Source organism: Bos javanicus, chromosome 8, assembly GCF_032452875.1.
Source record: "Bos javanicus breed banteng chromosome 8, ARS-OSU_banteng_1.0, whole genome shotgun sequence".
In the NCBI taxonomy this organism is placed as follows: domain Eukaryota; kingdom Metazoa; phylum Chordata; class Mammalia; order Artiodactyla; family Bovidae; genus Bos; species Bos javanicus.
The window spans coordinates 104,851,298-104,871,564 of record NC_083875.1 but is presented as its reverse complement, the minus strand read 5'-3'; the positions used below and the strand labels follow the sequence as shown (position 1 = coordinate 104,871,564).

Sequence of the window (20,267 nt, the reverse complement as noted above, 5' to 3'; positions counted from 1 at the left end):
TCCCTGGGTTGGGAAGATCCCCTGGAGAAGGGAAAGGCTACCAACTCCAGTATTCTGGCCTGGAGTGTTTTTATGCTGGGCTCTAAGCCCATGCCCTTCTCTACACACCCTGTGTTTTAATGCCACCCAAATAACCTAATTAAATGAATTGTCTTTCTTGCTGAGATATACTGAATAAACCTGGCCCTTGCTAGAAGCTGTATAAGAAAAGTTATGTGGCAGTACACTTTACCTGGCCAGATTATCAATGGCCTGTGTTTCCTGAAATATTATCAAACCAAACAGGAGCAAAAGGGGCCTTTGGGACACATGAGATCTCAGAGCAGAATATGGTGATCTACATCTGTAGTTTATAAACTTTGTGTTTTTAGCAGGAGAATTCCTTTTGCGTGGGCAGTCTTACAAGGAGACCCACCAAGAACAGCCCTTCTTGGTGAGCTGGGAAGGAGAGGGCCTTCCACACCCATGTCTCCAACCCAGTTCTTCCATAAAAGGACCAGTTCTACAGTCTAAATGCAGCCCCTCCAAAAGGTCCAGTTTGCCCAGAGCCCCATTAGCACCGAATCCTGGAATACCTGAGAACCGGTACCTCATACTTTTTCTGATGGAAATCTTGCAGATATTGTCTTTTCTGACTTTGAATCCATGGTCACTTCAGCCTCAAAAAAAAAAAAAAAAAAAAAAGGCTGGGAGATTACATTTAATCCTGAGTAGCAGTGAGTTTTTCCGTATCTGGAACGCAAACTTTCTATATCAGTAATGACTACATTAAATTTCCTTCCCACATTGTTCAGTTCAGTCGCTCAGTCGTGTCCGACTCTTTGTGACCCCATGAACCGCAGCACGCCAGGCCTCCTGTCCTACATTGTAGAAAAATGAATGGTGGGCTCTGCTCTGCACCATCTGCAGAGCAAAACATAATCACTTTTAATTAAGAGTAGACACTCATTTCACACACAGGGCCTTGATTTGTGAAGCAAGCATTCTTCATTCAGACACAAAGTGCTGTCAGGAGAAGCTGGGAGGGAACGTGCCAAGCCAAGAACTCAGTACGGACAGTTTGATCCCTGACAGATGAGAAAAGTCTGGAGATACAACATCAGACTTGTCCAAACCTGATTCAGCACATGCTTTGTGCACCCAGTCAGCTAGCCTGTGGCCAGCAAAGAGAGGATCTCTCCTCTCTTTGTTCAGTAATGAGATGAAGCAGGGAATTCTCTCCCATGTGACCAAGAAGTTCCAAGGAGGAACATCAAAACATCTGTATATCCGTGGGTTCCACATTCTCAAATTCAACTAACCAATATCAAAAATATTAGGGGAAAGAATTCCGGGGAGCTTCAAAGAGCAAAACTTGAATTTGCCATGTGCTGGTAACTACATACCTAGCATTTACATTGCATTAGGTGTTATAAGTCATCTAGAGACGATTTTTAAAGTATACAGGAGGATACACGTGCTGCTGCTCCTGCTAAGTCGCTTCAGTCGTGTCTGACTCTGTGCAACCCCATAGATGGCAGCCCACCAGGCTCTCCCGTCCCTGGGATTCTCCAGGCAAGAACATTGGAGTGGGTTGCCATTTCGTCCTCCAGGGGATCTTTCTGACCCAGGAATGGAGCCCAGGTCTCCTGCATTGCAAGCGGATTCTTTACCATCTGAGCCATTAGGGAAGTCCCTATACTTTTAACCAATTCTTACTTCCCTTACCCTGACCCACAATGCCACCTTTTCCATGGCCTTTTAGGTGCTAGTCATGCATGATCCTCAGAGACCTCCCCATGGGTTGTCAATGGTTAAAAATATTCGGGGAAATATTGGCATCACCAAGTCAAGGATAAGCAACACAGATGATCCCCTTTGTGACCATCTTCATCTCCCTAAGAAAGCTATGGCCAGTTACCGCAGTTCAAACTGAAATTTCCTGAGATCAGGAATGAGCACACACACACAAACACAAGAAAACCTTTTGCCCCTTTCTGTCTTCCCTAGAGCTGGGCTGTGGGACGTTCCTTCCTCATGTTTGGTTGGCAGGACTGACAAATTCCTCTCTGTCCTTCTTCAGCGGAGCTCCCCCAGCTGGGAGACTTAGTCGTGACTGAGGCTGGCTGGGATGGCCTCAGACTCAACTGGACCGCAGCTGATCAGGCCTTTGAGCACTTTGTCATTCAGGCGCAGGAGGCCAACAGGGTGGAGGCGGCTCAGAACCTCACAGTGCCCGGGAACATGCGGGCTGTGGACATCCGGGGCCTGAAGGCCGCCACCCCTTACAGAGTCACCATCCACGGGGTGATCCGGGGCTATAGGACCCCAGTGCTCTCTGCTGAGGCCTCCACAGGTACCTTGTTCTCCCTGTCCAGGGTGATTTCTCTCCAAGAGATCGTGCGAGGAGTCAGCTTGCATCCATACCTAAGTCCTTCCCATGTGCCCATTAGCTGCTGAACTTGCATGCTCAGAGCCTGCCCGTGGGCTGTGCCTTGGTCCAGATGCCTTTGACATCTCAGGAATGTACGTGCAAATGTGGCCTTTTCTGACCTCTAACCTCTCCCAGACCTTACCTGTCTAGTCCTGTAACTGCACCTCTTTTGAATGACAGCTTTCCATTTCATGAGCCAGCTTGATGGTCTCTGTTCTCTTCCCTCGCGGTTGGATGAAACCAGAAGCCAACCTTCCCACGAGTGAGTTCTGGTGGAGCACATGTTATTTACTTTAGAGTCTTTTTGTTGCAAGTTGAAAATGGTGCTTTACATTCCTAATCCCTCAAGGATATGGGCACCGTGGTTCTTGCATTTAAAAAGAAATGTTTTAATTTAAATGTTTCTCTAAAATGAACTGAGTGTAATAAGAGAACTGAATTACCCTCCTCCGAGCAGTTCTCTCAGATACTGAGTCATTGTTAGAACATAAAATTAGCAAATAGCTAGACCAGAAAAGAAAAGAAAAAAAAAAGATCACATAATTATGACTGGAGACTGTACCAAAGAAAAAGCCATTCATTAGCAGAAGTACACACAGCAGCGTTTGAAGTGATGAATGTCCCAGGCTATGAATGTCAAAGATCCGATGCCCTTTCTGTTCTTTTAATGAAGAGCTGCTCCTGGACTGTTGGCCTTTGGATGGCGCACTCTCCGCCCAGACCCAGGAGGGTGCATTTTAGTGTGCTCATCAGTCTGTGCCCATGACAGAGCATTCAGTGTTTCCCTGGACCTTGCTCAAGAGCACAGCCCCCCCGGCCCTGGTTTGTGCCTCCATTGGTCTGAAGTTGAGCAGAGGCTGGTTAGTTTGATTTTGAACATGCCTTTCCCATTTTCCGATAATTATTGCAACCTAAATTTCTTGTGAACTTTTATGTCCTAGTTGATTCTACTAAAAACATGGTTCTCCTTTTCAGCCTGCACCATTTCAGTAACTCTTACTGATACAAACATACAGCACAGACAACTGATGCATGAATGGTGACCCTGAAATGCCTAAGAATTGGGGCTGAGGCTGCCCTGGATGGATCTGGGGCCCTTTTATCTAACATCCATAAACCATTCCCTCTCAGAAGGCAGAGACATCACCCACCACTTTTCATCTTTCCTGTAGATCTTGTGGTTTGGGTGTTCTTACTATTTTTATGTTTTGTTTTTTGTTTTTTTATTTCTTTATAATGATACCAACATGCTTGCTTCAGATGAGTCGGTCTGTGGGGAGGAAGAGCCATAATTCCATCTGGTCTGCATTTCATCAGATCTCTTGGGAAGGGAGAGCTTTCTCCTGCCCTGCTAGAGAGACAATACTAGCTTTGCAAACCCTGCTCCTGCCTGCCCTCTGCATGTTTTATTCCTGTTGCTCAGAAAAGCATTGAGACAAAATGTTACTTCTTGGCCGGACAGGGCTGCCTGATGGCCTCATCCTGGCTCAGCTCTCTCCGTTGGCAAGGCGATACTAGCCTTCTTGGCCCCCGGAGAAGCAGTTAAGAAAGGACAAGCTATTTTAACAGAATCTGAGAACAGCTGGCCCTTGTCAGAAGTACGAAGAATCACACTGACAAATTGCCAATTCCCTTTAAGTCACAAAATCAGAAGCCTCAAGGTACCACCGTGGGAGGGGAATGGCATCAGAGTTATTTAGTCATCATCTGAATAGATGGGAACTCCCTCAAAGCAGAGGATATCTGCCTGCTGGCGGGAAGCAAGTGCACATGGTCTCCTGAGTGCAATTTAAGAGGCTGAAAGCTGCCAGCACTCGTATCTTTTGACGGACGGCCAGCATCCCTGAGGTGCGGCTCCCAGAAGCACTGGGGCCTCGGCAGAGCAGTTCCTGCCGCCAACACTGAGCCTGTCTCCTCACTCAGGCCAGATCTCAGGCAGGCCCTGATGAGGTGTGGCAGCTCCAGAGCAGGCAAATCTACTTGCTATACCTTCCTTTTTACATTTTTCCTTTTAACAAATCCCCCTTTTCTCTCCTATTGGCACTGACTGGTAACATTGCTTCGTTGCTTCATTTTGCCCTGACCCTGCACTGGCAGATCTTTCTACTCAGCTATTAACAACTACAGTCTTAAAACCCAAGCCTGTGACTAATTCAGATTTATTTGTTTCTTCTCTCCTACCCCTCCTTTTTAAGCCAGAGAACCTGAACTTGGAAACTTAAGTGTTTCCGACATCACTTCTGAGAGTTTCAATCTCTCCTGGACCGCTACTGATGGTGCCTTCGAGACCTTTACCGTTGAAATTATTGATTCCAATAGGTTCCTGGAGACCATGGAATATAACGTCTCTGGTGCTGAACGAACAGCCCACATCTCAGGGCTCCGCCCTAGTAATGACTTTATTGTCTACCTCTCTGGACTCGCTCCCAGCATGCAGACCAAAACCATCAGTGCCACGGCCAGCACAGGTACACGCACATTCGCCCATTCCTAACGCCCTCTCTCCGGAGTCTTTTTTGCAGGATGAAGCCACTCCTTCACTCCCACGGAAGCCCAGGTCACAGGGCAGCAACTGTTCCCTGACACTAGCCTGGAGCACTGTTGACCATGCCTCTCTTCCAGCAGCAGCCCACATGGTGACTTTCCTACTTTATCACTGACCAAGCCATTTCCGGCATAATATATAGTGTGGCCCAGATTGCCAAGCTGAATCTGGAAAAAAGAATTCTCTCCCTCAGTAACGAAAAACCTCTGATGAGAGCTGTTCTTGACTTGGGAAGATGTCTATATTGGTCAAAGAGGTCTTAAAAAGTATATTGCATGTTATATGATGGCTTTTGTCTTCCCAGTGCCTTTGAGTTCCCCAAACCCCAATATTCCAATGATTGAATGAGGACTTGGGAATTGAATTGGGAAAGTGAGGACAGTCAGCAAAGGTTATTCATCAGAGGAGTGTAGGAGGAAGTCACGCTATTCAGACCACCCCAATTCCAAGGCTACCTCTAGAAGAAAAGACCAGAACATGCTGGCTTGCTCCCAGAACAGTGAATGGCAGATGGCAGAAACAGAGTAGGCGTGTTTATATATGGAACTTGGTTAACTGAAGAGTGACCTGCCCTCGGCAAGTCTGTGTTATCTGTGACATGCACACTATCAGAGATGCTCTCTGGCATGCAGCAAAAGACAATTTTACGTGAATTCAACAAGGAGAGCCTTGTCCATTTCAAAATAGCATTCTTAGCACATTTTTGGACAATGCCTTCTCCTGACAGATAAAATTAGATATCACAGACTGAAATTAAAAGTCATTTGTGGAGTAAACAGGAGATTCTCTTCTTCTCACAAAAATGTTCCCATATTCTAGGAGAATTCAAGAAAAGGATTAACATTGCAGTATCCAAACTCCCTCATTTTAAGTTGCCCGAGGCTGAGGGAGGGTCTGTCCTCATTCTGCATGAGACTACAAATTGTTATCAGCATGGACCGCGGGAAAAACAGTGAGCTAGCCAGCAGTACCTCATTCTCATCCCAACCAGATGAAAGTTCATCAAAACCTACAGAAATCAAACACATGTATTTCTTTCTCATGGCTCAAGTTGGTTTTCAAAAAAGGGCAAGTTCCTTTATCAGAGGGTAAAGGTTAAAACTTGATGGATTTAGTCTTACATGTTTTGATTTTGACCTAACAGAGTTTTACATTGACATGCTGTTTGTATTTTCTTTTTTTTCTTCTCACTTTAGTAGCTGAGCCTCTCCTTAGCCACCTCACTGTCTCAAATGTGACTTCGGGCAGTGTGGCCATCTCATGGAAAGCTCAGGAGTCTGCTTTTGATAGCTTCCTTGTAGAAGTTAGGAATTCTGACCCCCTCCAGGAGACGGTGGTCCATTCTCTGCCTGCGGCGTCTCGCAGCTTTGTCATCACCAACCTCAAAGCTTCTTCTGATTACACTGCCCACCTCCACGGGCTGATTGGCAGGCAGCATGCTCAGACCCTGATGGTCCAAGCAACCACAGGTATTTCCCATGATGGGCTCTTCACTGTCTGGTGAACTTCCTCTGAAGAGGATTCCCCCCGAAATCACCTTCGACCCACTTTTCACCCTTCTATTCCTCTAGATCCTTCTCAAATTCGAGAGAACCACCCCGACTAGAACTTTAAAAGAAAATCTCTCACCCCAAATTAAGGAACTTCGGTGTCGACCTCTTTTTCCTAAATATCTGCTCACATCTGGCATTGTCTGTAGAGAGTTAACCTAACGTGCCTTGGTTGAATTTCTAAACCATCCTCGGATCTGCTCTTGAACATGATCATCTGCTTGTGGTCTTTCTAATCAGTTTTCCCATGTCTTGTTTAAAGGAGTGTGTGCATGCCCTTGTTGATTCCTTGGTCACAGAGATCCACATTCTCTTTCTCTCCACCAAGCTTTTAAAAGTGGTGTTACTAGCATGCGGAGAAAAACACCCCAAAGCACACCCGAGACTCACACGAGAGGACCCAGTGGTCTCATCTTGTTCTTGAGAACTTTTATTTGCTTGTGTTCCCTAGAGACTGCTCATTTTGACACTGACTCTGTCAAGCATGCTTTGTCATCCACTGACATCTATAACAGAGTGGCAGAGTCTTCCTTTCATCTGTCATCTTATCCAAATCTTGGTGCATGTGGTAAACATTCGGAGTATGAGGTTTTTGGAAATGTTTGTTTTTCCCAGAAGGGGACAGCATGCCAAGAAGTTGTTTAAAAGGGTTAGACGTGGTAACAGAAAAACATCCCTAGCTTGCATGGAACGCTGACTGGACCCTCACTACCATTCTCTGAGTTTCTTCTTGCATCTCACTTTTCAGCTTGGTTGCATCCTTTGGGAGACAGTTAGAGGTTCAGCTGACCTTGAAAACCCAAGTCTTATTCTGCATGATTGTTAATGTGTGGGCATTGCCAGTTTCCGTCTGGTAGCATAGGAAGAGTCCTAACATTCATCCTTAATTTGGGAGATTCCTTCCACAGCAACATATAAGGAAAAAGCAGACAGAGATTCATCGGAGGATTTCACTTTTTCTGTGGTTGAGGTAATTTGCCAATGCTGTAGCTGAAGGCTATAGCATCGTTAACTTCTCAATCTAATTGCTAAGTAGGAAATCTCATGACATTACTTCTGGCTACACTCTGCCTCTGAGCCAGATCCATTTGTCCTTCGAGACTTCATGGCTTCAAGTTACGCTCTGCAGTTGTCCACTTAAAGTTTATCCAAATGAGCCCCTTCTTTCCTCCAAATCCTGGAGCTGCAGCAAAACAATATCTGAGTCCTTGGAAGAAAGAGTTTGCTTCTTCCCAACACTAAATGCTAATCCTAGTATCGCAATTATCCTGGACTGTCGCTTCTCTCTAAAATACGTCTGGGTTGAACTTATTTTAATGTCAGATTATTTAATAAATGTGCGTTTAGGTGGCCAGACCACATACGTCTCAGCTGAAACTAGTACTGTAGTCCCCCTACATTAAAGACAAGCTGTTCTCATCACAGATCATCTAGATTTTAAGCGACAAGAGAAACTTAACCTTAGTGGAACCATCCATCTTTCCAAATTAACCAATAAGTGAATTTCATATCAGAAAACACAAAGTCCAGCTTCAAGTTTTCCTTTAACTTTTACATATACCAGGGATTTTTGAGTGGAAGACAGCTTCACCTTTATAGTATTCAGAGTGAGATGTAGATTTTCTACATGGTGCATACATTTGGGTTTCTGAGTACTACAAAGGATTTCTCTTGTGTGGATATTAACCTTTAATTTCTACAATCCAAACAGATCAAAGACTAAATCAGGAAATCCCAAAATAGCGTTTTCTAAGGCATGCTCAGTGGCACACCAGCAACTTGAGATGTTCAGAGACTATTCCTCAGATAGGGTATCCATTCATCAATAAGTTAATGAAATGCTATGCTTAGTCACTCAGTCGTGTCTGACTATGCGACCTCATGGACTGTAGCCCGCCAGGCTCTGTCCATGAGGATTCTCCAGGCAAGAATACTGGAGTGGACTGCCATGCCCTCCTCCAGGGGATCTTTCCCACCCAGGGATCAAAATCAGGTCTCCCGCATTTCAGGTGGATTCTTTACCATCTGAGCCACCAGGGTAGCGCTATGAAATGCTGGGCTAAATGAAATTAAGTAGGTTTCTTTACAGAATCGGCATTCCTTTAAAATGCTAGTATACTTTAAGAATCTCTAGGGTGAGATATATTATTCAATATAATGTGAAGCTATCTTGTCTTGGAACATCTCACAGAGCTAGTGTCCCATCACAAACCTTAGAAAATGTACTCTTAATACATCTTTACAATAATTCTATCTACTGCTATAATGGCTTCTTGACTTTTCTTTATACATGACCAGCAAATGGTCACGTCTCTACTTAAAAAAAAAAAAAGGCAAATCCACACCTGTAGAGAAACTGGTATATTTCCTAGCTTTATGACCGATGCAGGTGTGGACAAAGCTTGATACGCTACCTTTCAGCAAATATTTGGAGGGATTGATACTTTCATGTTCCATGGCTACATGCTGGAGAAATCGTCTGCTCCCTCTAATAATGTGTCTCTCTTTCTCTCTGCCCCTGTTCCTTTCCCCCTAGAGCCAGAGCCACAGTTGGGCACGCTAGTCCTTAGCAATATCACTCCTGACAGCTTCAACGTGTCATGGACCACTCAAGCTGGGCCTTTTGCAAAGATTGTTATCAATGTCAGCGATTCTCACTCGCTGCACGAGCCCCAGCAGTTCACAGTCTCAGGAGACGCACAGCACGCTCACGTCACGGGCCTGGTGGCGAACACTGGCTATGACGTTAGTGTGGCAGGGACCACCGGGGCTGGGGGCTCCAGCAGGCCTCTCACTGCCTTTGTCGTGACAGGTACTCTTTCAAAGGCTCTGGTTTTGTTCGGAATTCTAAACTGGGAAAGGGAGGAAAGGGGATAGGCGTTCTAAAGGGAAATTCAACCCTCAGTATAGTCTTGATTCCATATGTGAACTTCTACATGAAAACAGAGCAAGTGCTATTTCCAAGAGAGACCCTTCACAGCCACTCTTAGGAAATGAAGATGGTAGACTCAACAGTCGTATAAAGCTTCCAAGGAATTCTGTGCCCAGTTTTATAGGCTGTCTGATTCACAGTTTGGAGATTCTGGCTGGAGAGTGAGTTTTAAGTTGGTAATGGCCCAAGGCAGGAATTTTGCCCATAAATCATGCTAGGTAAAGCAGCCCATAAACTACCTGCCCCAGAAATAAAATGATTTACTTTTTCTTCCATAAAGGGGTTACTTTTTAAAATTGACATCTACAACAGATTAAGGAAGGTTCAACCTTAGAGCAGACAAATCCCAATTTTAATTACACCCGATCTATTTATTGAACTCGACTTCTTCTCTTTGAATTACATAAAGAAATGGTTTTCTATTCCCTTTCCTGAAATTATCCTCAATCAATGGCAAAGGCTGAAAGGGGTATCAATTTACCAAATCTCTAACCTGCAAAGCCTCAGAAAACATTTAGAAGTCTCTTGCTTTCCACTAATGATCATTTTTAGGAGACCAACTTTGCTGGCTGATTTTCACATGAAACCAGGCGTCTCTTGAGGTCCAAATTGCTATAAATTGCTGTTTATTGACATAAATAAGATATATCAATAAGATCAGCTAAGTATTTAATTGGAGGCAGCATAGGTTTCCTAAAAGAGTGAGAATCTTGAGATCAGGCCTATGTGGTTTCTAATTCTCTCCCACATCTTTTTAACTACATGACCTTGACCAGCTCTTAACTTCTCTGAAACCCCACTCTCACATATATGAAAACAGAATACTAACAGGCACCTCTGACAGTTTCAGGATTTAATGGATATGGTGAAATGTAACTGCCTGGCATCCAGGCGGCATTTTACAGATGCTGAGTCCTTTCCTCTGTCTCCCAACAGTATGAGAAAAGTAGGTTCTTAAAGATAAGCAGCAACAACAATACAATAAATAAATAAAAGCAACAGCCTAGATAGAAACAATAGATCTGGCAGTCATGACTTTTCCTATTATTTTTAAGAGAACACTACGTTTTTTTTTTAACTGTAAGATCAAAGAGAGGTAATGTTTTCTGTACAGTTGTCTAATGTGAATTCAACTGTCCTGTCTTCAAATGCAGAACATGGTCATTCCTTAGTGGGGCAGGGCAAGGAACAGACAGACAGATGACTGAGAACTTCACTGCCCCGGAGGGAAAGTATGCCCTGATGCAGATCCTCAGGCCCTTACTTGTAGCTTCTTGCAGGGTCTCCCACAGAACAGAGACAAGAAAAAGGGGCTGGGAGAGCTGGTTTAGGGAATCCTGGATCCAGTTACAACATTGTCTCAGCTAATCCTGGATGTGAAAAGACTCTGCAGTTTAAAAGAAGCATATTTTTAAAAGAAATTAAAAAAAAACCCTGAACACGAGGGACTATAAATAGCTAGCCCTTGAAGGACTAATTAGCCTGAATGCCCTCCTGTTCATTGGAATTCTGTGCTTTGATGGCCTGGAAGCTCACAGAGGCCAGTTATCAGAGAAAGGCGCCACGTATCCAAACAAAGTTCTGCAGCAGAATTTGAGACCCTTGTCTTGCAGACAAAGGAGCCTGTCAGCACAGTGTATGTGATTTCATCTTTGCCTTTGATAGAGTTATGATTTAGAGTAGATCTTCATTTTTTTTTTTTTTTTTAAAGCCTCAAGACAAACACCACGCAGTTCAAAATAAGTACAGGAAATCCAAGCTGTGACAAAATTTAATCTCTGCTTAAGGGGTGAGGGCATTCATTCACTTGTTCATTCAGTCACCACACATGTCTTTTTAAAACGTTTTCCTTTACATTCCACGTATTAGACTCTGGGCATTAGTATAAGGTCATTTATCTCTTTGAATGTTTCTATTTAGCTTCAGTGAAATAACAGGCTCTAAACTAGATGTGGCTAAAGCACCCTTGGCCATGGAATTCCCACCCCCCGTACGCGCTCTGATAAAAATAAACACACGCACTCTTGCTGTGTTTTGTTTTACTGGAGGGAAGGCCCTGGGCCTTCTCCAGCGCCCCTGCTCATGCCTCAGGTCTTGCCAGCACCAATGGGGTTGACTAATTAGACTTTGGCTTAGGGTATGGAAAAAACACTGAACCTGGCGTCAGATGACCTAGGCTGGATCTCAGCTCAGCCACCTAGTGGATATGTCGCTCACTGAGTCGTCTAGTCGTGTCCAGCTCTTTGTGACCCCATGAACCCTACCCTTCCAGGCTTCTCTGTCCATGGGATTCTCCAGGCAAGAGCACTGGAGTGTGTTGCCAGGCCCTCCTCCAGGGGATCTTCCTGACCCAGGGATTGAATTCATGACTTTTACGTGTCCTGCATCGGCAGGTGGGTTCTTTACCACTACACCACCTGGGAAGTCCCTTTACTACTGGGTCATGGAGAAATCCCTGACCTCTCTGCTTACTGTGTTGTCATAGGTGCGAAGAGAGGATAGTAATATCTACTTACAGTGTCATTATGAGGGTTCAATAGGATAATGGATGTGAAGCCTTGTCAGTTGAGAATTAACAGAAGTCCAGTTGATACAAGCTCACTCCTGTGGGGAATTCCAATGTGGAAAAAGACCCTTTGGTACCTATGGAATAAGAGGACCAGAGACACACGTTTGGTGACTGAATGAACAAATAATGACAGAATTTACTGAAGATCCTACCTTTATCCAGGAAAACAAAATTAACAAATCTTAGTATATGCCATAATCATAATTGGTTAAATTTGGACACACAAGAAAATCTTACCTCATCCCTTTATCTCAGCTGGTGAGGATATACATCACTAACTGGCCTGGTCAACTTAATGCTAAATAAGATCTAGCAGTGGAATAGAAACATATAAAATACACTAAAAAGGGAGTATGTTTTAAAAAGAAATAAGCTGATTTTCTTCAAGACCATAAGTTAGTGGGAAATAGACAAAGGAGTCCAAACCCATTACAAGATATTCAGTTTTCTTGGGAAAAATCCATGGCCTTTGGAGTCAGACCCAGCTAGAGCCTTGTGCTGTCACATACTAGCCCTGCGACTTTGGCCAAGTCAGTCAACTTCTTCTGAAGCTCGGCTTTCTTACCTGTATCGTGGGAATGACGTCCATCTCAGAGACTTGTTAAGAGATCTACACAAGACGACGGCACCTGGCAACTGATAAGCTCTTACCAAAAATGCATTTTCTGAGCACATTAACACGTTTGATGATTGATTGTGCATCTCATCAGTTTTTGTGGAGACTTGTGCTGTCCTGGCAGAGTCAGCGCCGCTAACCTGAGTTCTTTTCACCCCTCCCTTCTTTCAGAGGCCCTGCCCCTTCTGGAAAACCTAACCATTTCCGACATTAATCCCTACGGGTTCACAGTTTCCTGGATGGCATCGGAGAATGCCTTTGACAGCTTCCTAGTCACGGTGGTGGATTCTGGGAAGCTGCTGGACCCCCAGGAATTCACCCTTTCAGGAACCCAGAGGAAGCTGGAGCTCAGAGGCCTTATAACTGGCATTGGCTATGAGGTCATGGTCTCTGGCTTCACCCAAGGGCGCCAAACCAAGCCCTTGAGGGCTGAGATTATTACAGGTATTTTGGCTCAAGTGAGCCATTTTCTCCTCTTCCCAGTTCCCTCCATGTAATCCATCTATGAGACCGCCATGGTTTTAACACTCTTGTCCATGTTTCCTACTTAATCCATAGATGTGGCCTAGTCTTTGTGTCTCCACCCCCACCCCCAGCACTGTCTCTCGTCTCACGTCTCTAACGAGTGCTCCTTTCCTCCCACTCCAGAAACGAGAAGGTCGAAATGTCTCCACTAGGTGTCCCGAATCCTTTGACCGCATCTTGTCTGTAGCTCTTGTGTGTTACCCTCCTCTGTGTTCATCCGGCTGGTCCCCAGCTACGTTTCAGCCTTCTCAAGAGAAATATACCAAGGAGTATATTTCAAAAACTTATTTACTGCATTTGTCATCTCAAAGCCTCAACTGTGGTCTTGCCAAACTTGCCAGGTGGGCTTGTCATTGGAAAACCAACTGTGAACTTATACTGGTAAACACTAATATCATTGAGATTCTTCAACACAGACTAAATCCATAATTTTCAGCACACTCATAATTCCTAGAGAAATATAGCATGAACAACTTTAACAGTCAAAAATCTGTGTTTCCCAAAGTCTTTCTAGAGGGGACTAACTCCATATTCAGAGGTCCTACTTAATAAAGAAGTTCCATGTTCAAATAAATTTCTGAAACACTGAGTTACAGATCCTTGACCACAAGGCTCTAGAGAACATTGTAAAGTGCATGCTTCTCTCCAAGAGGGGCTTACCCAGGAAATATTTCCCACATTTATTTGACAATGAATGATGATCAAACAGGTACAGTTTGCTCTGAGTGTACTTTGGGAAACTCAGGTCTAAATCTACCTTGACACTGAGTTTTGTCTAGTTAAGGCAATCCAAGATCGCAACTTTGGGTCTAAAGTATGTAGTACAGAGGTTCCAAGTCTTGGTTCTACCATCTGAACACTTACTGAATGGTTAACAAAAAGCAAGCCAGTCAAGAGTAGGAGCCTCCTTTAGTATAGCAGCTCCAAGAAAAAGAGCATGACATTTATAACGTTTTAAAAGCCAAATGCTCAAGATCAAGGGAAATATAATCAGCCATATCATCATGGGCAGCTCTACAGATCGTTAATGCTGGTTTATTTGTCTTTGCAAAAAGAAAAGAAGAAGGTCTCGCAGACATGGGCGTTCAGCCACTGGCAGACAGAGAGCAAATGTAAACAAGTTACTGGCTTTGAACTTGTTTAATAATGCAGGGAAGGGGTCTTTGCTGAGTCCAGATGTGGATTTATAGAATTGCTTTTAGACAAAACTCACACATGTAAGCACCCACTTGACTTGGACTGAATGTATCAACTCTCTTTCTCCTCTCCTCGACCTACTGGACATGTCCATGTTGAATCATTTTATTTTCGGTATCTCAGGACACTTCTCACTCTGAGAGCGGGGACATGACTGCATACCAATACCCCCACCAGAGAGACTATGGCACGGGCTGCTGAATGATCTTCTCTCTCCTCCTTCCACCATTCTCTTCCCTTCCAGAAGCCGAGCCGGAAGTTGACAACCTTCTGGTTTCAGATGCCACCCCAGATGGGTTCCGTCTGTCCTGGACAGCTGATGAAGGAGTCTTCGACAGTTTTGTTCTCAAAATCAGAGATACCAAAAAGCAGTCTGAGCCACTGGAGATAACCCTCCTTGCCCCTGAACGAACCAGGGACATTACAGGTCTCAGAGAGGCCACTGAATATGAAATTGAACTCTATGGAATAAGCAGTGGAAGGCGATCCCAGCCAGTCACTGCCATAGCAACAACAGGTACCATATATAAATGGGAGAGACTAGAGAAAAGTTCTCTGTTCCTCTTCTCACAGGGCTGGGAAATTATTAGAGATTTGCATGCAGACAAGCTTGGGTTTGAATCATGACTCTTGATTATAGACTGGATGATTGTGATTGTGATCATGGCTAAGTGTTTATGCAAAAAGAGCATGATGCCACTTACCTAATAGTGTTGTGAGGATTGAATGAGATGATTCATGGAAAGCCCATAGGGAGGGCCTGGCACATAGCAAGGGCTGAGCTAATGAGAGCAAGTAACATTTTCGTTATTGTCATTAAGATAATCATTACAATCATTGCTTTTTCTTCAAATTCCAAAGATCCTTCTTTCTGCCTGTTATGTTTTATCCAGAGATATACTTCCGTGTTCTTTGGTCAAATGTTCAAGCTATGCAGGGTATAATGGAGAAGTGGTACCTCTACCTCTAAAGATTAATACTTCTAAAATTCTACATGTGAATAGTCAGTACCTTGATCAAGAAGCAAAAAAGAAGAGGTTAGCAGGTTTGGCAGGCTCACACATTTTATTTATACTCACAGCAACTCTAAAAAGCACTAGATGCAGAAATGAAAATTCTATTCAATGTGAGTTCTTTCCAGAAGAATAAAGAAAGATGGCCATTACCAGATGGTTTAAAATGATAATATTAAGATTAACATGATTCTTTAAAGAGAAAAGGACAGACCTTCAATGGTAAGGTAGGGTGAATTCCTTCAGGAAACCAAGGCAGGTACAGAAATGGAGCATTTGCTAGAGACAGCTACTTCAGAGGAACCAGAGGAAACAATCATAAAACCACAAGCAGAAGTATAAGGGACCTGAGGAATGATGTATCCCAGACCCTTCTGTTTGTGCATGAGGAATCTGTGACCCAGAAGGGTGAAGTGATTGGCCTAAGGTCACACAGCCAGATTTGGAGTAGAACCTAAATACCAAGCTATTTTACTACTATTAAATAGAGGCAGGCTAGATAACATAACCAACTACTATACACGCTTGCCACCTCTGACATGCAAAGAGCACAACACTAGACTACACCTTCCCTTTGTCCAGAGTATCTTATGATGCCAACTTTCAGGACCAAATGAGCTCTGAGAAGCCACCTGTAGAAATAAAAATTGGTATTTGTAGACGTGGAGGAAATGCTGAGATCCAGGCAGTAATTCAGCCAGGGGAAATACCCTGTTTCTTATTAACACAGAGGCCCCATCTCCCGGGACATGAGTCCCTGTCTCCTCCTCCCTGTGGCTTCCCACAAAACAACTCTAGATCAGAGGCAGAGGCTGGTTTTGACCCTGGTTTATAAACACTGCTTTTCAAAGTTTACTTCTGATCGGCGATTTTGTTTTGCTGATCTTTTTTTTTCCCCAAAGGCTCTGCAGTTTTAAAGCAAAAAAGAGAACGAATAATCATGAGCTCTTTTTTTAAGAACAAAAGAAAAGGCTCTGTAAGATAGCCCTTTCTTTGACTTCTTTCTCTGGGGCATTGTATTTCACAGCTGAAGAGACGCATCTGTGTCTGTGTGTGTATGTGTACACACGTGTGCTCTGGTACTTGGAATGACGGGAGAGGTGACTCTGGAGCACAGTAGACATCTCAGTCACCTCATCAGCTTCAGAAAGTTTCCCTTTTGTCTTTTCACTCTTTCTCCTTGTAAACCCTTCTTTCTGCTCCTCTTTTTCTTTATAAAAGCTGCTGCAGCATCTCCTCTCACTCCCTGAGCACAGGCTGGCAGCCCCAAGTGCCCCTGCACAGAGACAGTGGCTGGAGGCAGTGTAGCCAAGTGGTTAAGCCTGCAGCCTCTGGGCAGATCTCTTGGCGTCTGACCCCTGCTCCTGAGCAAGTCTCCTTTCCCCTCTGAGTGTCTGTCCCCTCCCTTGGCCAATAGGCCCTAACTCAAAGGTCAGCTATGAGGTTCCCGTCAGATCAGGAATGTTGAGTATATTTCCTTGCCCATTGTAACAATTTTAGCTGATACTATGTTTGGGTGATTTAATTTACATTTTTTAATGGTCCACTTGGTTGAAAATTTAAAGGTTAAAAAGAAGAATATACAATGAGGTCTCTATTCTGCTGTCCTCACTAAGTTGCTCTATCTAGAAGCAGTCAGCATGACTACTTTCTTCTGAATCTCTGCAGAAATACTCTTACAGACAGACAAGATTAGACCGGAGTCTGTGTTCTCTCTTTTTTCCAGGTTTTTTTTTGCGCAGTGATTAACACACCCACTCTTCCACACACTGGTGTGTGTGTGTGTGTTCCTTGCTTATTAATAGATCTCAGATATATTCCCACATATCTTGTTTATTTAACTATTCCCCTACTGCCAGACCTTAGGTTATGGGTTGTTCTCTCCTCTGCCAATCCCTGCATCTACAGTGGCTGCTCTTCCTCTTCATGGATTGAGCCACTTCTTCACAATAGCCTTGGTCCCCCTTTGGGAAGCCAGAGGAGCTTCTCTTATCTCTGGGAAGTTAAATGCCAACACGCTTCTGGGTACCATCTGGATGGTCCCTAGAATAGAAAAGAAAATACTTCAAAATCCAAAACCAGAGTAAGATGACTCTGTCATTTTCTTCTGGAGGTTCCTACTGCCTACCTTGGGGATAGTGAGGACCTTCAAATGTTTCTTAACCTGCCCCATCACCACCCTAACTGTACACCCCTTCTGCACCCTGAAGCCAAGGGGGAAACCCCTCTCCAAGCCCCAGAATGTACCCCCTCTCACCCCATCTCACTTTCGCAGCCAGGCAGCCTCCCAGCCCCTCCAGTCAGTTCCAGTTCGATGCACTTGAAACCACAAACCACAGAACTGCAACGGCATCGTGTCTGGAGACACGTGCTCAGCAGTCCTTCCTCTACAGGAGCCAACTCTCTGTGCCTCGTGCCTTTGGCTCTGACTCTCATTAAGTGTAAAGATGATAACCACCTATTATAGAGCTTGCACTTCATGCCACCCATAGCAGGGCAACTGACACACTTTTCCTCACTGATTCACGTGACACAGACAGTCCAGCTGAGCGACACATTCAGCCCCATTTCACAGAGACCTAAGGGGCTAAGGTGCTGTTATCTAGTAAAGCCAGAATGGGATTCAAAACCAGGTCAGTGTACCTCCAAGTCCTTGCTGTTAAACCATGCTGGCTACCATCTCCTTAGCTTCTCACAGGATTCACATATATTAAGTATTTATAAAACTATGTTGAAGGTAAAAGGTTTTTAAATGATTCTGAATGGAGACATTATTAAAGAAATTTGCTCCAGATTTGGGGAGGCAACATTTTATGCAGAGAACAAACAGAAGTCCTCTTCAACCTCCTTGAGAATTTCTAGCAATTTCTAATGCTTCCCTAATGGAACTTTTATTGAAAACCAAGAGTCTACTCAGAAAGAGAGTCAGAGGCATTGCCTTTCCTGGGTCCCCCTAGCTTTTCAATAGGCAAAATTTAGTTATTCTATGAGGCTCCGCCTTCAGGCTCCCGTTGGCCCTCCCTTCCCCTTCGGTGCTGGAGACTCGTGGGCCCTGTTTACGGCAGCAGGACACATGCTAAAATAACAAAGTGTCTTCCGCACCTAGGAAGGTCTGTTGTCTAAAAATACCACTGACCCTGGAATTCCACCACCACTGCGCCGTTCTTCAGACGACACGCGGCTCTCTGCCTGCTGTCGCTTTCCAGTGCATCCCTCAGGAGTGCGTGACAGATGAGGTTACTAATTCTCATGGGTTTGTTTTGTTTTGTTTTAAAGACAGGGCAGATAATATTGCCATTGTGCAACTGAGAAAACTGGGATCTAGATAGGGGAGCTGTGGCCAGATGCACCTTCTAAAGTGTGCCAGGACCTGGCCTGATGAGTTTCACAGAGTGGAGGTCCGAGTGAACCAGGCTTGCTGCAAGAGAGCCCCTGTGCCTGAGTTTACACACCTCACTGGGGTTTTTTTGTTTTGTTTTGTTTTTCTTATTCTGCCTCATCTAGATCTTTCCTGGGTGACTACTTCAAAATTCAGGTTGCCCATGGTGGGGGGAAAAAAAGAGTCACATGGGAAAGAAAAAAAAAAAGCAAGCATTTACTGAATTCTCACTGTGTGCCAAGTTCTGTGCTAGGATTTTACATCAATCATCTCTGCTAATCCTCAAAACATTCCTGAAAGTGGGCACCACTTTTCCCACTGAGATGGAGCAAGGGAGGCTTCTATGAGGCACAGGAGCTGCCCTAGTCGCCCAGCCTCTCCAGGGTGTTCGGACAATCAAGATCATCCCACTCCAGAGCCATGTGGCTTCCAAAGCCCTCCAAGGAGAAGGCAAAACCCCAGGCAGCCACAGAATCTGGGGGTGGCTAGCAGATCACAGGAGAATGCGTCGGAGGAGGGAGAAAGAGCAGAAATGGAGAGGGAAAAAAAAAAACTCCCCAAAGTGGGCTGTGGGTTTCAGAACTTAATGATCAACGTGGGCTGCAGAGGGAAAAAGATGAGGAAATGAGCTCCCTGGAGACCCGAAAATTGTTTCCTGGATTGTATGGTTAAGCATGGTCAGCTGAAGAGGGCAAAAAGCTAAGCCAAAAAATACACAGAGAAAAGCCAAAGGAAACTGGGTTTGCAGGGGAGGTATTTACGTAGCAAAAAGTGTTCCCCAGGGCATGGCTTTCCCCGCAGGTAGACCCAGTATTCAAGAGGGGCTTGCCTTGGGCATGGTTCTGAGCTCCCTCCTCTGGCTCTGAATCTCCATCTAATTCTGGGAATGAGTTTGTCGAGGTCAGTTTCCACGTAAACATTATTTCCAGAATCCCAGGGCTATGCCCAGCTCTGCCGCCCAGTCCTGGGACTTAGATCACATCACAAGAGTATTCATTGGAGAACTGAGCCTCAGTTTGCTGCTGCTGCTGCTAAGTCGCTTCAGTCGTGTCTGACTCTGTGCGACCCCGTAGACGGCAGCCCACCAGGCTCCAGTCCCTGGCATTCTCCAGGCAAGAATACTGGAGTGGGTTGCCATTTCCTTCTCCAATGCATGAAAGTGAAAAGTGAAAGTGGAGCCTCAGTTTGGTCTCCTGTAAATTGGCTACAACCACACCTTCTTCTCAGTGGTTTCTGAGTGAGGGTTAATCCTTATAAAGCGAAAGAACTGAGCACTTACCAAGTCTTGAAAGTGAAAATGTTAGTCGCTCAGTCATGTCCAACTCTTTGTAATGCCATGGACTGTAGCCCACCAGGCTCCTCTGACCGTGGAATTCTCCAGGCAACAATACTGGAGTGGGTAGTATCCCCTCCTTCGGGGGATATTCCAGACACAGGGATCAAACCCAGGTCTCTCACGTTGCAGGCAGATTGTCTACCATCTGAGCCACCAGGGAAGACCCATCAAGACTTGGTATCATTTAATATC

At 44.7% G+C, this 20,267-nt stretch overlaps 1 protein-coding gene across 14 annotated transcripts in view; it reads left to right on the top strand.

The window, feature by feature from the left end:
- TNC (tenascin C) overlaps positions 1 to 20,267 on the top strand; it is a 102,502-nt gene that overhangs the window by 57,796 nt on the left and 24,439 nt on the right. For 3 of the 14 annotated variants that reach the window (XM_061426649.1, XM_061426651.1, XM_061426650.1), the window contains one exon: positions 14,592 to 14,864. In XM_061426649.1, the coding sequence (XP_061282633.1) occupies positions 14,592 to 14,864 (273 nt within the window). Of the gene's footprint in view, positions 1 to 2,062; positions 2,336 to 4,608; positions 4,882 to 6,154; positions 6,428 to 9,044; positions 9,321 to 12,796; positions 13,070 to 14,591; positions 14,865 to 20,267 lie in introns of all 14 variants that reach the window. The other 11 variants (XM_061426638.1, XM_061426635.1, XM_061426644.1 and 8 more) reach the window with 8 other exon arrangements.